Source organism: Crotalus tigris, unplaced genomic scaffold, assembly GCF_016545835.1.
Source record: "Crotalus tigris isolate CLP2741 ecotype Arizona unplaced genomic scaffold, ASM1654583v1 scf7180000019100.1392032, whole genome shotgun sequence".
In the NCBI taxonomy this organism is placed as follows: domain Eukaryota; kingdom Metazoa; phylum Chordata; class Lepidosauria; order Squamata; family Viperidae; genus Crotalus; species Crotalus tigris.
Window position 1 is genome coordinate 997,888 of NW_024097375.1, and position 16,113 is coordinate 1,014,000.

Below are 16,113 nucleotides of genomic sequence, written 5' to 3' on the forward strand. Positions count from 1 at the left end.
GAATATAAGGTATGAGAATCTAGATGAATAATATTTTCAGACTGTGAGTATAACTAATTGCTCATAAACACGTAATATTTCTCTGTTACTGTGAGAGTAATCAAAATAACAAATAGAAGGATGATAAGCTAAACATTTGACTGGTTCAACACCAAGAAAAACAAAATATCTGAAATGGGTTTCTGTCCTTGCATCAATATACTTACATATTCCTTCACCTCATTAGTTCTAATTGACACCTGAAATTATTGCCTAGGATACATAGTTTAAATTTCTGCATTTTTTCTTACATATTCTATCAGAAGGCAAATACCAGTTTTATTTACCATGTAGAATTCTGTGACACAAAAAGGCATACATGTTATCTTGCGAGCTCTGGATTGGACTAATATTTTTATTATTTATCAACTTTATTGGCTGCCCATCTTACTGGAGGGTAACTTTGGGCGGACTACAGTATTAAAACAGAAAACCATATAAATAAGAATACTACAAAACTATAAAAATACAACATACAGTAAGTTTCATATATTACTAATATGGATTTTTGAATTTTCTGTTGAAAGTAACTGAAGCTATATCTTAGAAGGCAACCTTGTTTCAATTATAGCCATTGTTAAAACAAATTTAATCCATGCCATGTAAATACTTCAGAATTTCTTGTTGATTTTCCAATAGATTAAGCCCTATGGGCATCGTATGAAAATAAGCAAAAGTGGTTTTCCAAAAGGTTCATCAGGGAAGAGAACCAAGTTACTGGGATTGCTCTTTAATTCATAGCTTCTTTCCAGTTAGAAAACTATTGGGGTGGAGAGGACTGGATCAATCATTACATAGTCTATGCTTTAAGGGAATATTGCTTGTTTAATATTTACCATTAAACGTGAACAATTTGGAAGGAAATTGGGGGAAAAAAAAGACAAGAACAAACATGAAGAAGCTTCAGATTGTACTTTGTAATCCTTTGTTCATGCTCTTCAATCTTTACCTAGCTCTGACTATTGCTTGTTCATGTTACCGCCTACATGTATTAAAAGATATCTCCTACAGCCTTTAGTGCTGACTTGCTTCGATGCAGTTGACCAGGAAAACAGTGAAATTCAAGTGGATTCTTCATTATCATACCTACACTACAGAACAAGAAAAGTAAGAATAGAGTTTTTTGTCCCACCCTACAATTCACAGATAAAGGAACCACATGTTAACGCAGCAGCAGATTCATTCGAACAAGGAATAGGGGTGGGTTTTTTTTAATCAGAAGAAATAGGTTTTTTTTAATGCAGTACTAGATTTTATATTCCTATGGCTATTTATATTGGGTGTTCTGCAGGACGTGTAGCTCAGTTCTCTTTTAATAAATTTCAAGAGGATTCTTAAAAATAAGCGAAATATTTCCCCAGAACAATTACTTTTGAGAATTTACTATATGCAACATATTTTTTTTAAAAAAATCTTAAACACAGATTTCTATTCAATAAAGACTTTTCTCCATTTTCGTTCAGCAAGGAGTTCTAAACACACTCACTATTTGTTATAAGAGATCATACAAAGTCGTGAGACTTGCATAGCATTTCTGTTAATTATTATAAATATGTAGTTTTATGGTATAAGTCAGTGGTTTTCAACCTGTAGTCTGCGGATCCCTGGGGGGCAACGCGATGTCGTCACTGGAGGTCCACCAAGGCTTGAACAAATGTTATGATTTAAATATTGAGTTAATCTTGGCGATAGGTGGCCACAAAAGATATTTAAAGGGGTCTGTGGTGAAGAAAAGGTTGAGAACCACTGTTATAAGCAATCTTGATTATAGACTGATTTAGCCTTAGATTTCAATAATCTTGCTATTAAGGATGCGGTTCCATGGTTCTTTCAAAGTGGAAGATGAGTTCATTCATTTTATTATTTTATTTTATTATTTGATCTTTATTAGCTAAGAGTTACGGCACTGTGTGCTGTCAAATGCTCTTCCTTCCTATTCCCTCAACTATCGATGCTCAACTCACTTAAAGCTGGGAAATATTAAGAGTTGCTGATTGATTGTCTGCTTGTGGAACTTAGAAAACCATCATAATGGATATTTATTTTTAATTATTTTGCATCCGTGCTTCTATTCTGCTTTTAATATAGGATTATAAATAAAGGCCTTGTAAGGCTGAGCAAAAATATCTGAAATAAATATTATCCCTGTATGGAGATGTGCATATTAAAAGGTTGACCTAAAAATAGTTTATTCAGTACATCTGGTGAATGCAATGAGATTCTTAATTAGCTGCTTCACAATCTATGCCTCATATTCCTATGAATTCAGAATAAATATACTATATTTATTCTGAATGGGTCCCTGATTTATCCAAAATTTTAAAAAAACAGAATACTTATGCTTTTATCATGAATAAGGTGATAAATAACTTACTGTTGTGAAGAAACCTTAAGCCAAGAAAGAGCATTTGTGGATTATATATGGCCCCAACCCATATTTGTAACCCAAGTATCCCAGAACTTTATAGCACAATTTCTGTATTTTGTTCAGTTTCTCCAATGTACAAAACAGATGCCTCTCTGTTCACTAGGAAATGAGAGAACCCCTCCCCCAAACCTGATGACAACATAAATGCCACCATCAAAACCTGTGGATTTATCATTTTTGTTTGATTTTTTTTAAAAAAATACATTAAATTTTGAAAATAAGGACAGTATAATAAAGAAATAAAAAATGAAGTCACTGTAAGTCATTGTGGTCATTAAGAAGGTCAATATGACCTGATTTTACTGAGTTATCGCAATTGTTAAGCAAAGCCTAAGGTTGAATAAATCCATTCTCCTGAATGGGCATTTTTGATGGAAACTGGCAAAAAAAAAAAAAAAAAAAAAAAACCACTGCAAATTGCAATCATGTGACTTTGGGATGCTGCAATCAATTATAAATGTGAGCCAGTTGCCAAGTGCCCAAAATGCAATCATGTGACTGTGGGGGAGTTGGCGCAATCATAGCTTTAAGGATGGCTTGCAGATATTTTGGGGGGCTCTGTGTAGCTTCAATCAGTCATTAAACAACCGGCCGCTATGCAATTTGTTATCATTTAGCAAATTTACATCCCGTCTTTCACTGAGTATTACTTTTTTTATAATAGAACTGGCAGGGACAAAAATCCCCATTTGCAGCCTTCCCAAGTGGCTTCCAAAAAGCAATGGGGGAATCGTGATTTGCTTAACAACCGTGTGATCCGCTTAGCAGCTGCCTCACTTAAGAGCAGAAGTTCCTGTCCCAATCGTGGTCAAAAGTCGAGGACTGCCTATATTGCTTCAAAGCTGTGCAATTAGTTTCTCATCTAAGTTTCTGTTGTTCGTAAAGGTCTTTTTTTTAAATCAGATGATGTAATATGTAGTTATGACCATCATTAAAAAGAAAACAAAGTACAACATTTTTTTTCTTGCTTCCAACTATTACTGTAAACTTAATATTTTTAAAAAATTGGTTTGACTGACCCAGTATCAGTTTGATTAGGATACCTACTGAATAAAAATAATAACGAATATTCAAATAATATAACAGGTTTGCTTGAGTCTCAATATGAAAAAATTGCAAGTATCTTTAATGATCACTCTATTTTCAAACAGTAATCTTTTTCAATCACAGGAACTGATTCAAGCTGCTCCAGAATGAAACAAGAAATGGAAACAGTCCCGGCAGAAAACGGAACTCTTCTCCAGTTTTATATGGAAAGAAAGATTCCCGAAAAGGTTAGCAAAACAGCAGTGATCAAGAACCAACTAAGAAAAAAATGTTCCTGCAGCTTGAAAACAACGAAAAAGGCCATTCTGGATTTCTTTCCTGTGTTACAATGGCTTCCCAAATACAACTGCAAAGAATACATCTGGGGGGATGTCATGTCAGGACTGATCATTGGGATCATTTTAGTTCCTCAAGCGATAGCCTATTCTCTGTTGGCTGGCCTGAAGCCAATATACAGCCTTTACACCTCGTTCTTTGCCAACGTCATCTATTTTCTCATGGGCACCTCCAGACACGTGTCCGTGGGCATTTTCAGCTTGTTAAGCTTAATGGTCGGGCAGGTTGTGGATCGAGAATTGCTGCTGGCAGGATTCAACCTGAATGATGACCCCCAGCCAGCTGTTGGTGACCAGGTCCATTTGAACTTCACCATCTACAATCTTACCCTGGGGATGACGGACCACGAATGTGGGAAAGAATGCTATGCCATTGGGGTAGCTACCGCACTGACCTTCATGGCTGGAGTTTATCAGGTAGGGTCGTTTTCGCTTCCATTCCTCAACCCATCTAGTTTTGCAAATGTAAACTTAAAATGTGGCCCCTCTTAAGAGACAAATATTTCTAAAGAAGCAAGGGCAAACCCCATAAGAGCAATGAAAAGCAACCCAACGCCAAACACAAATAAGCAGAGTAAAGATAATGCTGTGTCTCTTGCACTGGTAGCCCTTGACTTACAAACACAATTGAGCCCAACATTTCTGATGCTAAAAGGTGACATTTGTTATGTGAGTTTTGCCCTATTTTATGACCTTTCTTGCTACCGTTGTTAAGTGAATCACTGCAGTTGACAAGTTAGTAACACTGTTGTTAAGTGAATCCAGCTTTCCCATTGATTTTGCTTGCCAGAAGGTTACAAAAGGTGATCGCATCACCCCGGGACACTGTCAACCGTCCTAAATATGAGTCAGTTGCCAATTTTGATCGCATAATCACAGGGAAGATGTAACGGTTATAAATGTGAAAAACAGTCATAAGTCACTTTTTTCAGTGCTGTTGTAACTTTGAACGGTCACTGAATGAACTGTTGTAAATCAAGGACCACCTGTATTATATTTGCTGCAAAGGAAATTGGAAGCTTCTTTCTATTTTTTGTTATTTTTTTCTTTCTGCATTTTTTTTCTTGGCTGTTTTTACTCTTTATTGGTTTATGTTCTCTGTACAACTTTTAATAAAATGTACTTAAAAAGACTGAAGATGCATAACATTCTCAGAGACTCTTCCCATCCTGCTTACAATCTCTTTGGACTGTTGCCTTCTGGCAGAAGACATAGAACATTTAAAACTCAGATCACATGTTTTCTGAATAGTTTTTATCCCAGAGCTATAATTGCACTTAATAATGAACTAAAGGGCCACCATCAGTGAACTGTTGGACAGTATTACTTGGTCTATTGGGTGGATGTTTGGGTGGTTTAGGGGTGGAGAATTGCGGCGGGTAGGAGTGTGTTTGGGGATTATGTATGTGGGACCTGGTCTTTGGGTGTCACGTAAATTTCGTTGTATGTGCATACTGTGTATACACATACAATGACAATAAAGTTTGTTTGTTTGTTTATTTATTTATTTATTTATAGTGAAACAAATAAATAATAACCAGAGCAATAAAGTGAGTGCTTGTAATTAAAGGGATTCTAGAAAAAAGCCATGGCAGCTCTTTCTGTGAAGATTCAAATTAAATTACTTGGCTGATTTATTTCATGTGTTTATTTAATTCAACTCTGAGCCACCAAATATATATCAATAACCCAACCTAAAACAACAACCAACTCCATATCACAAAAACAAAGAAACATCACAGGAACTTGACCGTGAGAAAGCACAAAATATTTTTTTATCTGCTGTTTTATCTGCTTTATGTTATAGTCATGCAATTATTTTGTCTGTTTTTATTTTATCTGAGTCTAATACCTAGAGAATATTAAATGAGCCTTTAATGAAATAAATACAATTTATTTATTTAAATAAAAATTTAACCGCTAAGGAGAAAAGAGACAGGCTGTTTCCCTTATTATTTTACTTATCTAAAACCCACACTTGGAAATACAAAGCTGCTCCCAGCTGCTAGGCTGGAAACAGATAAGCAGGCACTCAAAGATAAAGGAATTTCTGATGAGTAGATTTATAAAACAGAAAAAGAGAATCAGAATAATATGAAACAATAACCATATCAAACATAGACCTATTTGTAATGAAATCAAAGTTGAAATTCCTGTGCCTCTTTTTCCTACATGCCCTGTTTGAAATCATTCTTAAAGTCTTTCTCTTCTGAATGGGAAGACACTTATCTCTTGTTTTGCAAATAGACTAATCTGTTTTGAGGCTACTTATTTGTGGCCTCTTGAAAGCTAGGTCTCACATTGAGAAATAGGGTTGCAAGTTTCTCACTTTGTCCCCCAGGTCCTTCGGAGATTTGCTAAATGTGATCTTAGCAAAACACCTTACATCTGGACTTAGGGATAATTCTGTGTAATTTCATGCATACATATCACTCTTTTTCAATGACACATCAAACCAGGTCATAAAGAGACCGGGAGGCAAAGTAGGTTGAAGAAACATGGGAGAAAGAGGGTTAGGCACAGTAGTAACTACTTACATAATTTTCTCAAAGAGTAAAGACAGAGCTGCCCCATATTTGAGGAGTGGGTTCCTTTAAAAATGTCAAATGTGTGATGCATAGGTAAAGCACTTTTGAAACTGCATACTCTTATCGTACTAATAATTGACTGGATAATTCTATTATTATTTTTCTGCAAAATTGTGGGAGAAAAATAAGACATTCTAAAATGCCACAAAGGTAGAAACATCTTTCCGCTGAATATCCAAAGCAGCGTTAACCCGATCTGTTTTTTTTCTTACAGGTTCTGATGGGAATTTTTCACCTTGGGTTTGTATCCGTGTATCTTTCTGAACCGGTGTTGGATGGCTTTGCCACGGGTGCTTCGTTAACTATTTTAACAGCTCAAGTTAAATACCTCATTGGAATAAAAATCCCACGCGCCCAGGGATATGGGCTCTTGATTACCACTTGGGCTAATGTTTTTCAGAACATTTCTCAAGCAAATCTATGTGATGTGATCACCAGCGCTATCTGCATTGCTGTCCTGGTCACCGCGAAGGAATTGGGAGATAAGTACAAACACAAGCTCAGGATCCCTCTTCCCACAGAGCTGGTGGTAATTGTGATTGCCACCCTGGTGTCCCATTATGGGAAACTGAAAGAAGTTTACGCATCCAGCATATCGGGTGAAATTCCGACTGGATTTATACCACCTAAAGTGCCCCCCTTCCACCTTATGCAAAGAGTTGCTGTCGATGCTCTCCCACTCGCCATTGTTGGCTTTGCTTTCACGGTTTCGCTCTCCGAAATGTTTGCCAAAAAGTATGCCTATACTGTCAAGGCCAATCAGGAAATGTTTGCCATTGGCTTCTGTAATATCGTTCCAGCTTTCTTCCACTGCTTTGCCACCAGCGCAGCTCTGGCTAAGACCCTGGTCAAAACGTCCACCGGGTGCCAGACCCAGGTCTCCAGCATTGTAAGTGCAGTGGTTGTACTGCTTGTGCTGCTATTCTTTGCTCCCCTCTTCTACAACCTACAGAAATGTGTTTTGGCTTGCATCATAATAGTGAGTCTAAGAGGAGCTCTTAGAAAATTCAAAGATATTCCTCAACGCTACCGCCTGGATAAAGTAGACGCGCTGGTCTGGTGTGTTACCATGCTCTCATCTGCTTTGATCAGCACAGAAATGGGGTTGTTGGTTGGAGTTATTTTTTCAGTCTTCTGCATTATTGGTCGCACCCAGTGCCCACACGCTGCCTTGCTAGGGCAAATCGGAAACACTGTCTTCTATGAAGATGATGAAGAATATAAAGACCTTCTCCCAATTCCAAAGATCAAAATCTTCCGATTTGAAGCACCGCTTTATTATGCGAACAAGGACTTCTTCCTAAAGTGCCTCCACAACAGGACAGGGTTGAACCCTGCACTCGAAGTTGCAAAAAGGAAAAAATCCCGGAGGAAAGGGGAACAAAATCTGGATAATAAACTAGGACAGAAAGAAATGTCGCCATGCTTGGCTGCTGAAGGCGGTGACTTTCATACAATCATCATTGACTGCGCTTCCATTCCATTTTTGGACACAGCTGGGGTGAGCACATTAAAAGAAACATTCAAAGACTATCAGGAACTGGAGATCAGCATGCATTTGGCTTGCTGTAATCCTTCAGTGATATCTTCCCTGGAAAAAGGAGGCTACTTTAAGAGTGCAGACAAAGACATGCACGAATTGCTGTTTCATAGTATATCAAGTGCTGTCCAGTTTGTAAGAGAGAGGGAAATTACAACTGACGACTCTGTTGTCTAATCCAGTAATTGGCAGTTTGGTGATTCTGGGTTCATTATAGATAGACTGTGGTTTCAACATGCCTGGACTGAATTCTTCCTTGAAACCCATTTGGTAATATGGAACACATTTCCAAAGCCTTTAGTTAAGCAAAACTTAACTAACCTCCTCCCAAATGAAATCTTAATCAAATAAAGTTAGACATTGTCTATGGTTCAATATAACTAGAAACAAAATAAGTTTTGTTCTAACTGATCATTGGATAGTGTTTTGAACCCTGCCATGGGCTCCTGTGTTCCTCATCCTATTCTTCATTTAAAGGAAGGAGACCAAAAGTGTCCATCCTCAGTGCTGAAAAAAGCAATGTTTGCCATTACGTTCAATCTCAAGAAAATGTGACTTATTTCAAGTATTTCTTTAAGCAAATAAAGTTCAAGGTGTTGTTTGCTATGTAATTTGTTAACTAGCTGCAACTTGTTTTTTGAACACTAAACCATTATTTAGCAGTATATCTGCCTCAAGATATACTGTTCTCTTAAGTCTTCTTTAATGAAGGTGAGGTATTTCTTTCATGGAGTTTTATACTTCTTTTTCTTTTCAAAGTTTCTTTTCAAGGTTTTATCCAGCATGAGGATGAATGAAAGCTCTATTTCTTGACCTATCTTAAGAGTAGTTAAGATAAAGGAAGAAACATCAGAAGCCGTGTTTAGAAGGGACAAGCCACACAGAGAAAATAGCTTCACTTACTTATGTCCGAGGTTCTCTGCTTGCTAAATTGCAGAGCATCGTCTCCAAAAGCAGTATTTTAAATGTGTGCCCTATCAACAAGAATCACCTCACAGCATTTTGTGATTAAAGACAAAATTGATGCCTTTCACTGTAGCAGAAATAATCTTGCTATCTAGGGCAGACATGTCAACTTTTCTCCCATTGCAGGCAATAGGGTGGGCGTGGTTTCCTTGTGATGCGTCTGGCCCACGGGCTGGCAGTTTGACACCCCTGATCTAGGGCATTTTAGTCAATAACAGAGAAGACTTAATTATATATTTTTTTCTAAACCATTATTACTGAGCCCAAAATTTATGTTGCTAAATGTGATAAATTGTTAAGTAATTTTTACTCCATTTTATGACCTTTCTTGCCACAATTGTTAAGTGAATCAATGCAGCTGTTTAGTAACACAGTTGTTAAATGAACCTCTCTTCCTCATTGACTTTGCTTGTCAAAAGGTTGCAAAAGGTGATCACAAGACCCCAGCACACTGCAACTGACATAAATATGAGTCCATTGCCAAGCGTCTGAATTTTGATCACATGAATGCTGAAACAGTTGTGTATGTGAAAAATGGCCGTTAAGTCACTTTTTTCAGTGCTGTTGTAACTTTGAATGGTCACTAAATGAATGGTTATAAGTCGAGGACTACTTGGACTTTATTTTTGGGAACTAGGAGGAGGCATGATAGCAGCGTTCCAGTATCTAAATGGTTGCCATAAAGAAGAGGGGGAGGGTCAAGCTATTCTCCAAAGCTCCTGAAGGCAGGACAAGAAGCAACGGATGGAAACTAATCAAGGAGAGAAGCAACCTAGAACTGAGGAGAAACTTCCTGACAGTTAGAACAATTAATCAGTGGAACAACCTGCCTCCAAAGGTTGTGGATGCTCCAACACTGGAAGTTTTTAAGAAGAGACTGGACAGCCATTTGTCTGAAATGGTATAGGGTTTCCTGTCTGAGCAGGCGGTTGGACTAGATGACCTCCAAGGTCCCTTCCAACTCTGTTATTTTGTAATAAAACAGTGTTCCAATCAATCTCATCTCCTGATGACTACATGGCACATCCTTGTGGTTTTCTGGGCACCAACAGAAAAGTTACTCATCACTGCCTTTTTCTGAAAAGCTTTTTCAATTTCACAGTGTAGTTTCTAGCCCTGAAAAGTTTTGATGGTTTCCCATCCATATATGAAGCGGATTTGACCCTACTTAGCCTGTAAGCCCAAGCCATAGGCCTTCAACAATTGTAGGAGATGCAGTATTCCAAAATTTTTGTTGAAACCCAGTAATTGCTCTGAAATACTTTATGCAATAAGTGCCTCTCAGCATACTGAGCTATGTAAGCCATGGATGTCTAACTCGCAACGTCACGTAACGTGTCACGACGTATTGCGACTTTTTTTCCATTGCCGGCAATGGGGTGGGCGCAGTTTTGGCATGATGCATCCAGCCCATGGGCCGGCAGTTTGACATCCTTGATGCAGGCAATTCTCAAACACTTAAAATAAAATAAAAAAAGACAGTAAGAGTTCAGTTCAGGATCTTTGTAGAAGATTAATTAATCTCTGATCAGAATTCTCTGATCAGAATTCTCCTTCCATACAATTGTAAAATTCCTCTTTCCTACATTTTGTCCATTGTGCTTTATTTATTAGTCTCAATTTTCTTCTCTTCCTTCATATAATTCATTAAAAAGTTTTTATTAAAGGCCCTTTGTGTACTTTTACATCTTATGCAATACTCTTCAATAGTACAAAAGGGAAATCACTGAATCACACACCACAAAGTGTCTGTCCAGTATTTCTATTTTCCCCAATGGATATTCACAATTGCTTTATAAGAAAATAGTCTTCCATCTTCAAAGGGGCTTCAACTGACAGAAAACAAAGTTTAGTAAGCTGAAAGTGTCCGCTGTAATAGTTGAATTGGTATCTCCTTTGAAAAAACACTGTACATAATCACGTACATTTAAGGAAACCTTTTCTATTGTTTCTTCAGAGATTTCTTCAGAGATTCATCACACACACGCACACATTCCAAATTACAGTTCTGATATATATTCTTGCAATTTTAACTCACTGTCTGAAAAATCTCTGAACTGGAAGACAGCTGCTTCTTTAAATGAGCTCCAAATGTTATTTTTTTTTAAAGATAACTGTTGATTCAACACCCATCAGAAGCCAGGGTAGTACATTGTTCTTCGCTACTCCTTGATATAAATTCTACTGAAAACTAATTGCTGTTCATAAATCTGGCTTGTACCTAAATAAATAACTAAATACATCTTATACCAGTGAGCACATTTAAGTTCCTCCAACTGAACTTTCCATTGAAGCAGGCACAATTCAAAGTACCATACAGAATCATATACACTCAAAGAAGCTGCACAGACCACTGAGTCCAAACCCCTTGGGCTACTCAGTACAAAAATCCAAATAAAACTATCCTCATTAGTGCACTCTTTGAACTCTGCTTGAATACATCTAGCGAAAGGAATCTAGCACCTTCCGGGTAATCATCTCACATCCCTCACATTTCTCCAAATACAAACCTTGCTCACCCACTTTCTGAGGATGGAAATTGAAAGGCTAGTCAAGAATGTTGGACCCCTATCTTAATTGACATGTTTTATCTGTCTGGCTTGCACTATTTATTGCTTTGTGATCAAAGACAAACCACACTGTGACCACAGAGCAACCATATCAGTCTGTTTTTCCTCAGAAACAACAGAAGTATCATCTCTTTCTACTCTATTGTGAGAGGCTACATAGACATCTTCTGAATTTATAACCACAAGAAAATACATGACCATAATCAAGGGATTTCACATGCAAAGGACACCCCTTAATTATTCAACCATAAAATCACCTTTAAAGCAAAAATGATGTCCTAAGCATTTTCTAGGTAGCCCCTGTAGTAATCAACCAGGCCCAATGCAAACTGAGATGTTATGTTTTAGAATATGCTAAATGATCCCTTATGAATATGCATGCTGGGAACTCTTACAAAAACATATTTCAAAAAACATTATCTGGTATAAGAAATTATTTTGAAAAGCTAGCATAGCTTACAAATGGTTCCCAAGTTGTCTCTTAATCACACTGTTCTTTCTTTAATTCAGGAAAATCTTTTTAACCACCTAGACCAGTGGTTCTCAGCCTGTGGGTCGGGACCCCATTTGGGGTCGAACAACCATTTCACGGGGGTCGCCAAATAAGGCTGTCCGCCATTTTTCCCCCTTTTCTTTGGCCACGCCCCTGGCACCCGGTGATGTATAAGTGGTTGGGGAGTCAGCACAATATGGGGAACTGTATTATGGGGTCGCGGCATGAGAACCACTGACCTAGACAAACCTAAAAAAAAAACTACAAATGAGAGGGAGTAAAGAATTTAACTTACGCAGCTTGAATCAGTTCCAACAGCCAATGGATTCGAATTTGTTCAATACCATTTTGCGGCACAGATGAAATATAAGCCAAATTAATTATTTGGTCTTTACTTAGATTAAACAAATCTGCTTGTCTGTGTGGTAGAGGAGGACTGAAAAAAAATAAGGAAACAATATTATTTAATATAGTTAATACTTTTGAGAGCTCAAAATTCCTCACATAAGATATCTTAGCAGTCCATATAACAGCTTTCTAAATGGAGATTTCTTAACAACTGGCAGAACTCAGATATTGATAGCCCTCACTTTACCAACCGCAACTGGGACTGGCAAATTCTACTGGGACAAGGCAGTCATAAAGTTAAAAAAAAATAATGTGACTGTATCCAATTTGTTAAGGGAACCATCCATGGTTGATTTAGCACAACATCATGTGACTTTCTGCTGACTTCCTCATTGACTTTGCTTGTCGGAAGCTGGCTATGAAATTCACAAATGACAAACATGTAACTCAGGGACATTGTGACAACTGTGGCTTTGAAAACTGGTTATAGATCTTTTTCAACAGTGTCCTAATTTCAAATGGTTGCTGAATAAATGTTTGTTAAGTGAGGATTACTTCTCAGTCAATATCTTACATGGGTGACAATTTGACATCCTAAGTCATGTACAAACACAGACATTGTAGAAGATGAAGTTTGGAGAAGAACTCAGGCCGAAAAGGAGCAAGAAACTGTGTGCTGAATTGGAACGGGGAATCTCTCTAGACTCTTGATTAAAAGGGGAAAAATTAAAAGAAGTTAGGATAAAGAACAAAAAAATGCATACAAAGGACTTTATCTTCAGCTGGCAAGAATAGGCAACAAGCGTAGTTATAAACAATGCATAAAATTATTTTTATTTTAAATGTTTTTATGTTTATTTTCTCTGGTGATTACTCAATACAAGCTCAGTCTTTTCTTACACAAACGGATAGTATTTTTTGCATCTGAATTGCTTTTAGATTAGTTAGCAGTTCAGTCTTGTGATTTGCTCAGAAATTTATACTGTCCTAAATATGTTTTTGGATTGAAAGTTCTTTTCAGAGGCTTTTGTGTTTTGAATTGCTTTTCATTTTTATTAACTTTTCCAATTAATATTTCACAGGTGGCTATTTGAAAAGATACTTATGTTTTCCTTAATTGAGTTTCACACATTTTTTTTTCTTCAGTGAGATGGGTCTATCTCTCCACACAAAAGAGAATGATTTTACCAGACCAGCCTTTTTCAACCTGCATTACATCACAATGCAGTTCACTTCTAACCTACACAATCCACATTGTCGCAACACTGACAGCAATGACAAAGTGGCAGGTGGGCAGCTGAGTTGCAGTGCATAAAAATAACCACATTGTGATCTAGCATTGCACAGTAGGTGAAGGTAAAAAAAAAAAATCTTTTCTCTGTCATGATCTCTTCTGGAACCCTGGAGTGTTGCCTAAAACCAGTTTTAAAAGGCTGCCCTAGATATTTGCCCTAAACTCTACAGCAGTGTTTCTCAACCTTGACAATTTTAAGGCATGTGGACTTCAACTCCCAGAATTCCACAGCCAGCATTACTGGCTGTGGAATTCTGGGAGTTGAAGTCCACATGCCTTAAAACTGTCAAGGTTGAAAAACACTGCTCTACAGGAACAGGAGACGGGGCTATAGGATTTCCCTTCTCATTTTGTTCCCCCTTTTATTTGCTGGTAGCATGCAAAGGCTATGGGACTCTCTTCTCATACCGTAAGCCCTATGCCAATGAGGTAGTTCTGACAAGAAGCACAAAACAGAAATTATTTCTCCCCTCCTTTCCTTTTTGTTTCTCTCCAGAAAACTATGGAAGATCCCTTCTGAAATATTTCCCATACCCTTCCTTCTTCTATGACAGGGGTGAGGAACTTTGGCCCTTTTATGACTTGTGGACTTCGACTCCCAGAGTTCCTGAGCCAGTATGGGTTCCTTTTAAGAGATCATGACAGGGAAAAAAATAGGAGAGCTGCAGACTGGATCATCAGCATGTAAAAAAATATCTTAGCCCAGTGGTTCTCAACCTTTTTAATGCCACGACCCCCAAGTCGTAAGTCGAGGACTACTCAACTGGTGCAGCACCGTTTGCAGAATGGGACTTTTGGCGGGCTCAGCAGGGCAGAGACAGCGTGGACAATTTCTATTGGCTTTTGAAAGCCAATAGAATTTGACTCTATTCAAGAGAGTCTATTCTATTGGCTTTCAAACGCCAATAGAATAAAAGGGAGTAGCACAGCTAAGGAAAAGGGGGAAAAAATGGCGGACTGCGTTGTTTGGTGACCCCCGTGAAATGGTCGTTCGACCCCAAATGGGGTCCCGACCCACAGGTTGAGAACCACTGTCTTAGCCCATAGCACAGGGGTGGAGGAACCTTGGCTCAGGAATTCTGAGAGTTGAAGTCCACATGTCAAAAAAGGGTCAAGATTCTCCCCCCCCCTTCTATGGGCTAAGATATCTTTTGCATGCTGATGATCCAGTCTGCAGCTCTCCCTCCTATCTCCGAAGGTCATTTCCACATATTATTATAGATACACATTGGGATTGGGGAAGGAGAAAACACAGATAAGGGCCTCTCCTTAGAAAGCAGATAGTATCACCATTAACTACCAAGCTGCACCCCAAGGCTGAAGGGAGCTACAGTGGGTAGTCCCAAAGGATTCAGAGAGATTGAAAACCTCCAACCTTTCACCCTCTGCTCATCTTTTCTGCTACCATTGGGTGGGCCAATATTTTTATTTTTCACATCTCTGAACCACCCATCTTTCTTAAGGATGGTTTATTTGTATGTTGCAAAAAGAGGGAGGGTTGCATTAGATCATAGCTTGCCTATGGGTTCATAGTGTGAGATTTCGAAGGTATTTCTGAATTCATAGCTCATTTTTCCACAATGCAATAGAAATAATTCTTACTATATTGTGCTATAGCGTGTTTGGAATTGCAACCTAACTTCAGGGCTAAAGGAAATTGTATTGAGTCTCACTTTGAGCAGATTGCATGCACAGACAATTCACATAAAAAATATTTATCACAAACCAATCTTGAGGTATGTATCGGATAGAGGAATGCATATGTTGATTACCTTTGCTTTATCTTATTTTTGTACTATAAAAAAGGGAAAACTTGGACTTTGCGACGTTAACTACAAGTATATAAATAATCTGTTTTCAATTTGCTGATTTCAAACTACAAACCTCATGACTGCATAAACAATCCGTCATTTCTTACCAATATCCCGTGCTTTTCCAAAAATGCCTCAACTCGCCTATAGGGCGTGAGAGATCCACGTTTATATGAACATATCCCACAGTCGCTTTCATTATGATTAGGCTCAATAACCCCACAAAGTTCCATGTTTTATCCAACTTCATCGCACAAAGGATCTGAAATTGCCCCGCCTTTCTAGCTGCGCTTGACACCACTATCCGGCACATTCTATTCCTCAAATGGGGGAGCAAGTTGATATCCAAACTATTATTAGCTATTTTTCATGCTTTACGACCCAATGTTATCTTCGCTAATATAGGGGATAGATTTTTATGAGAAAATGGACGTTGGAGATATTACTTTCTCCTGTTTTATTCCATAATTGCTTTCACCCTATTTTTATCACTACCCCCTTCTTACAAAGTATGGTCGTTCCCTCTATTTTACTTCCTGCTTTTCCTTTCAGCCAGATCGCATTTTGTCCCAAAAGCAAACAGTTTCCAACCGATGCCAAGTTAAAACCTGGTTGGATGGAGCTGACTCGCAAGAAAATTATCCTTATTGCAGT

The 16,113-nt window shown here is 38.0% G+C and overlaps 2 protein-coding genes across 3 annotated transcripts in view; one reads left to right on the plus strand and one right to left on the minus strand.

The window, feature by feature from the left end:
• IDUA (alpha-L-iduronidase) overlaps positions 1–15,712 on the minus strand; it is a 61,256-nt gene extending 45,544 nt beyond the window's left edge. For both annotated transcript variants that reach the window (XR_005558674.1, XM_039359677.1), the window contains exons 1-2: positions 15,567–15,712; positions 12,302–12,442 (exon numbers count right to left, since the gene is read on the minus strand). Coding sequence is in view for 1 of the 2 variants with exons in the window: in XM_039359677.1 (XP_039215611.1) it covers positions 12,302–12,442; positions 15,567–15,709 (284 nt within the window). In the remaining variant the exon portion in view is untranslated. The remainder of the gene's footprint in view (positions 1–12,301; positions 12,443–15,566) is intronic.
• On the plus strand, positions 959–8,588 carry SLC26A1 (solute carrier family 26 member 1). The gene is made up of 3 exons (XM_039359676.1): positions 959–1,146; positions 3,638–4,266; positions 6,652–8,588. The coding sequence occupies exons 2-3, from the start codon at positions 3,661–3,663 to the stop codon at positions 8,152–8,154; spliced, it is 2,109 nt and encodes a 702-aa protein (XP_039215610.1). The 5' UTR covers positions 959–1,146; positions 3,638–3,660; the 3' UTR covers positions 8,155–8,588.
• Positions 15,713–16,113: the final 401 nt, after the last annotated feature.